Source organism: Fusarium coffeatum (assembly GCF_003316985.1).
Source record: "Fusarium coffeatum strain FIESC_28 chromosome Unknown BRIP53273_contig_447, whole genome shotgun sequence".
Lineage (NCBI taxonomy): Eukaryota > Fungi > Ascomycota > Sordariomycetes > Hypocreales > Nectriaceae > Fusarium > Fusarium coffeatum.
In genome coordinates, this window is record NW_022158236.1 from 4,221 (window position 1) to 10,583 (window position 6,363).

General features: G+C 50.1%; 1 protein-coding gene across 1 annotated transcript; it reads right to left on the reverse strand.

The window, feature by feature from the left end:
- Positions 1 to 541: 541 nt before the first annotated feature.
- On the reverse strand, positions 542 to 2,578 carry FIESC28_11627 (uncharacterized protein; the record flags this gene model as incomplete). The annotated part of the gene is made up of 3 exons (XM_031165747.1): positions 542 to 1,132; positions 1,191 to 1,705; positions 1,759 to 2,578. The coding sequence occupies 3 exons, from the start codon at positions 2,576 to 2,578 to the stop codon at positions 542 to 544; spliced, it is 1,926 nt and encodes a 641-aa protein (XP_031010195.1).
- Between the last annotated feature and the right edge of the window lie 3,785 nt (positions 2,579 to 6,363).

Consider the following 6,363-nt stretch of genomic DNA (forward strand, 5'->3'; position numbering starts at 1 on the left):
CCTTGTCTTATCGTTTTGATCTAAATTAAATTAATACGTACCGACTAACATGCAACATCAAAGACACGCCCCGAGTTAATTCGGACATGAGCGGCCCGCTCACGGAAAGCAACGGGGAATCACTGTTGAACCATCCGGACTGGCCGTTGCCACCTGGTACCTGACAAGTCAAGAGAAAGCCAATGTTGAGACTAGCTAGTAGTGATCTGACATGGTCAATTAGAGGTATCAACATTTTGCTGTCCCAGCCAGCACCTCAGGTCACAACCAGTTACCATGCACCGTATTATTGCCACAACACCAAACCCCTTGGATATTAGCTAGTTATCATAATAAGACCTAAAATGCCATATAGTTACAGTTGTAATAGCCATGCATGATATTGTCCGTAGTAACATGCCGAATATGCCCTGCATAGATTCCAAAATCATATCCTCGTGCCTTTGAAATATCGTCTCGGTAAGCCCACTTGTAGGGACACTGCGATAGCCGGATATAGAGAACACCATTTAGAGAACCCGTCTCATGTCCAATTCAGCTCTTATTGTCCGTATGGTCGTACTGGGGCGAAGCCTTGCATCATGGCCATGGGAACCCGCACGCCCTGATGAACTGTCTCTGGGCTCTGCACACGGTTGAAAAGTCCGATAAGCCTTCGCCCAACTGATGGTTCAAGTTCGGTACCATCTCGTGCAATCTTCACCTCGCGATTCGAATTCCAAGGGTTGCGCAATCCTCGTGTACGATAGAACGGTAGTCGGCTTGTAGATAGCCACTCCAGTTTGAAAGGCTTTCCCCACGTCTTAGCAGGGCCTTCCTCCCCAGCGTTGCTCTTGGTGTCCGACACTTCAGCTTCACTCTCCCCATCTGATAGCGTCTCCGAATCCTCTCGATCAGCTTCCCAAAAGATCGTACCCCTGGCAGAATCGTCAATGATGCGGCCCTTAGGAGCCTGCTCAGTCGCTTCGGTCGGTATAGCTTTCGGAAGGTCAAGGTCGCTGGTTGCTTGGGCAGTTGGCGCAAACTCAATGGCTGCTGCAGGGTCTTCGTTGATTTGTGACACCATTCTAGCGTAACCATAATACTCGCCCGATTTATTGGCCGAGAACACCAGGTAAACGCTGTCAGCGACCTATTGCGACCAGTCAATTTTTGTACACCTCAGTGTGGATGATGTTATGGCAACGTACTTTGAAGGCATTGTTTAGTGCATCCTCATTATGTGATTGAGTAGCCCAAATGCCGGTGTTAACACTCAACTCAAGATCCTCAACCGTTAAACTCTTCAGAATGAAGAATTTATCCTTCTGTGGGGAGGCATCGCCAGCAACACCTGACTTGTGAGCTCCTGTCGGCTCAGCTCCTGGGTCAAGCAGCTCGCTATCCGTTTGCGACTTGTCTGGTACTGGGTCGGTCTTTGGTGCCGCTGTGGCCACCGATGGTCCAGTTGGGGCTGTCACACCAGCGGCACCCTCCACTGTACTCTTGCGCAGCCTACTAACAAGGCGGACCGATTGGAACTTCGAGTCGTGTAGCTTCTGTTGTGCCGCGCTACAGGTTTCCTCGTCCTTGAAGTTGGCAAATGCACAGTTGCTTTTAGAGATGAGGAAAAGTGACTCCAAGCCGGACGTTTCTTTGCAAACGTGGTGGACAAGATTCATAAGGTCGGTCTGTGGAGGAAGATTGCCAATCCAGATCGCGTGTCCTGGTGCGTGACTTTAGTAAATGTTCACAGGTCATCCAGGTAGGTTATCTCACCACTCTGTCGCGGCTTTCTAGGAGGGCCTCGCACTGCACTCTGTCGTCTCTCTCTCTCTGACCCATCTGAGGTTTTCTTTAGTCCAGTCTTGGCAGGAGATTGCTTCCCAGTCCTACCTTGTCCCTGCTTGAAAGGTTGCGGGTGAACTACTCCATAATCTGCCTGCTGCGGCATGATTCGTGGTTCATTCGGCATAGCCCCCCCACCTGGATAGTGACCAGGAACGCCGCCGTTCGGTAGAGGTTGCGCAGGAGCCTGGTATTGGGGACCGGGAGGGTAGTAGTAAGTCGATTGCTGAGGGCTCATCATCATCTGGTTAGGGAAATATGCCATGTTCTGCCTCTGAACCATTGCAGGTGTCGCTTGAGCTTGAGGCATCTGATTCCCGTAGTATGGCGCCATTTGCGGTTGTAGATAGTAACCCTGCCCAGCAACTGGAACTGCTGGATGCCCAGGAAACTGTGACATGTGCTGCATTATTGGAGGCGACCCTGCTGGGTTCATGCGTTGCTGGGTAGTTGGAGGATACTGTCCAGGTCGGAAACCCATCGGAGGGAGAGCGTTGGCCATGGGTGCCATGTTATATGGCCCCGGTCGAGGGCCCGAGGGAGGTTGAGACATGTCGAACTGTGTTGCGAAAGCGTTCTGAGATGCAGCAGAGTGTTGTTGGGACCGTGGAGAAAGCTCGTGGTCCTGAGCAGTTTCTGACTCGCCTTGGGATGGCAGATGACCTCCAGTTGCTACTGTATCGACGACCTTAGTAGTTTCCTGTTGGAATGCCACCGAGTCTGAGACTTGGGCGCTAGCTATATCTCCCATTTGAGTTGCTTCGTAGGTGTTATCTAACTGTGGTGATAGGACAGCTGCTATTGCTTCGCGTTAGCAAACCATCCAAATCCGATACTGTAGATGTTATGGGTTGCTTTTTTGCAAGAAGGGCTATAGTACCTTTAACGCAGTAATTCAGGAGTCGGTAGCGTTCAGGCGATCCAACAAGAAGAAGTCAGTCGTTGACGTTTCTGACGAATATCCGTATACTTGCTAGCCAGAGCCACAAGTGAACAGGGTTGGTTCTCAAGAAACAATGATCTAGCCCTTTTATGGTGTCTTTGACTGACCAATACTAAGGACAAATAGAGAGGGGGGATATCGAGCAATTTTGTGGCCGAGAATATGTCAGAGCCGACAACGTTGCTCAAGGGTGGGGGATAATGGGCCCCACGACTTGTTCCAAGAAGAGACGAAATTATGGCTCTTTCGTCTTGTGTGTAATTCCAGAGAACCCAAGTGGCGGTAGTGGTAAAGACAGTTCCTGGAGAATGTGTTCGAAGAAAGGCGTGTATTGCCCCACGGGGAAACTAGTGAAGTTGTTGAACACCTTCGAGTCCGGTGCCAAGTTTTCGAAGAGGAAAAGAGTTGAAGCGATGATGGGATCGATAATGGGCACTGACTATGTTTCCTTTTGGCGTAACAGGGATATGGACTTAGTCCAGGGACGAGTGGACTACTTGAAGTGAAGTGTCGAAATGCAGCAAATCCGCCTCCCGAGTCGGCGGTCAGCCACGCAGTTGGCTCAACGCACAAGCACTTACAGCAGCACAAGATGGGGAAATCTAGTGGCTGTAGGCCTCCCGGTGTACTGGCAGAAACAAGAAGGAAGCGCCTGCAAAGGGGTGTATACGACCTTTGAATCGTATTAGGACTATGCCAGCCTTGTTAAAGCTGCAAGTGAGTGTCCTTGAAGGTGTAAGTGGATTGACAAAAGCAATTCCTCAAGCGTCAGGAACATTCAAAAGAAAAACGGCCTCTAAGGGAATGCCAGACTAGAGGAGCTTTTGGAGGGGCGAGGGGCGAAATCTAAGCCCACGATTGAACAGCAGAAGGCTTTAACAACGGAGATAGCGAGTGGCCAACAGTCAAAGCTTCCGAAGCTAGGGCTCGTGGAAGGCTTGGAAGTTACTGTACGGCAGGGACACACGCAGGGATAAAGGGAATAAATGACCAAAACGAGCCCAAGTGAAGGGGTGCTAGTAGGATAGGCCCATGGGGGTGTGAGCCACAGATTTGTATGACAGATGGGAAATGTGATGGGCGATCTCCAAGTTAGCACAGCTCGAAGATGGGAATTTGCTAGGGCCGTGTCGGTGGAGGAGTGAGTGGAGGAAGTGGAGGAAGAGAGCTTGGACGAGAGTCGAGTAGGTAAGGATAAGTGTAGCTATTACCAGAACGATATGGTGGTGCTATGGTAGGACCGAGCAAGATCAACGGTCTCGAGAGGCCGTTAAGACACACGATGGAGCTCGCCGCGAAGTAACCACGGACGGTATACTTGGCCGTAAGCGAGACTAATCAACAATGACCCAGATACAGGTCAGTACTGTATATCCATCAGGTTCGGCACAAAGTGACAGAGTCCCCTGCTCGGCTGGAGTGGTAATATGTAAGTTGGGAGACTACCGTCTCGTCAGACACTGGTGGCTGAGGTCACATAAAGAGCTACCATTTCCGCCACCGTCCATCGGTCCACCATCTTGACGAACATATTCAGGTACCGAGTGCCACAACTTTGCATTAAGAACGTAGTCGAGAGGTTATTCGGAATTGTGATTGGAAGCAAGCGCTCGAGCCGAGCAACGGTGCCGGTAGCAAAGAAACAGGGTCCAAGCAGGGACAGCCACAGCAGAACCTAATTCGAGTTAAGTGAACGGGGGGCGTTTCGATAGCGAACTTGGAAACCTTGACAGAAGTGCATAGGTGGAGCGACCATTGGCAGAGTGTCCGTAAAGTCGACAAGAGCATTTCAAGGCCAAGGCCTCAGATGATGCGGCGCATTTGCATGCAGGCCTTTCTGCTGCACTGTAAACATGTTGTTGCTGTGGAGAATTGCTTTCCTTGAAGTCAAGCTGCGCGGTGTTCAAGGCAGAGGTCCCTGGAAGCGGATGTTAGTGGGTTCTACGGGGAGGTACAATCTCCGAGATCAAAAGGTCTCTGCGTTCATGGATGAAGACCTTGCGGATAAGCTCTTCTTGAGGTAAGACAGGTAGGCGTAAGGTAGGAGTGCATATGGCTGTGCCTATGCCTGTGCATCAATAATCCCCAGGTATTTGCTTGGAACGACATTCAGAGCGATGCCCAGCCTTTTAGCAATTGTATACATCGTGGACGCTCAAAGGTACAAGATGACAATACTGTAAAGCACTTGTGCATATGTAGACGGTTGTCAATGATGCTGGTGGCTTGAAACGTAATGAAACATAAAACGGGCCTGAAGACGCTGACTCTGTGACGTTGGCTTGTGTGATCATGGTCGTCGCAGGAGATGGTGTTGAACCGTCCAGGATGGGAACGTAAAACTCCCCGTCCCGCTGGCAGAAGGAACCGTTTTGCCACCGTCTCGTGATTTGTCTTTTAGGGGCCAACAGGTCGCTCCTGCCCCAGATTTTTGACTCTGGTCAGTAGTGTAATGCTACAGTGCTGTAGCAAATATAGTAGGTACGGCCTGTAGGTACAGTACCTGCCTACTAAGGTACGGTACTAGGTTCAAGACTTGGGCAGCGACTACCTTATTCATCCAAGTGGTGTTCTTTAACGTTTATTACTGAAGTTTTTGATCTGCTGCATCGCGAACATCTGGCAAACAAAGAGAGACTTAGCGCATTTCAATGCCAATTAATATGATAGCCGGATACGCTTGCCTTGTTATATCCTGATACCCAGTCTCAAACAACCGACTTCAAATCACGCAGCTGTCGCAATCCTTCGGTACATACCTACATACGGTAAGCCACGATAAGAAGCAATAGCCGCTCGCGATTCAGCGACACGTACGAAGCTATCGCCACTCAAGCTTTGCGACGACTTTTAAAGCTTTACAAGGAAGGGATCAGCAATACAGGGAAGAGCCGAGGGCGGTAGGGTGGAGGTCCCTGAGATCCGATCGACACGCGCGACAGACCCGCCAGTGAGTGGCCTTACGAGTACGTATCCTCCTGCAAAAGAACAAAGTCAATTCCTTTCAATGAAAACAGGCTCGATTAGTAACCGAATAATCAATATGAGATTCCCCGCTGTCAGAATCCGCTACTTTTGCACTCCACCATTACCTACTACCTTGGTACTATGCGACCCATCAGATACGTACTCGATGATTGCTCTCATGTTTATGTGGCGCTCTTTCCGGGCGAGCTCCGGCTCTCTTTTGAGCTCTTTTACTGGCTCTCTTGGTTTCCAAGGACGGGGGGTCAGGATCAGTTAGGAGGGTCAGAGGGTCTAGCCCAGTCCATCCTCTTAGACCAAGTCTCCTACCGGCCGGCATTTCAATTTCACTGAAGGTCGTGGAACAAAATTTCAGCTGCTGGATTCAAGCATTGAATCCCTGACTATATCCGTGCCCAAGAACTATGGTCAAAGTTTTCGGTAACTGACAGAAGGAAGTGTCGTTGTGACCAGAGGTCACCACAACCACAGTCCTGATCAACCGCACGAAGAGGTTAAACAAGAACCCGAGTACAGTACCATTCCAACCGCCCACCAGGGAAGAAATCCTGAGACGTCACTGTCCTGCAACAATTAGCGGCTAGCCGACACAAAAAAAAAAAAAAAAA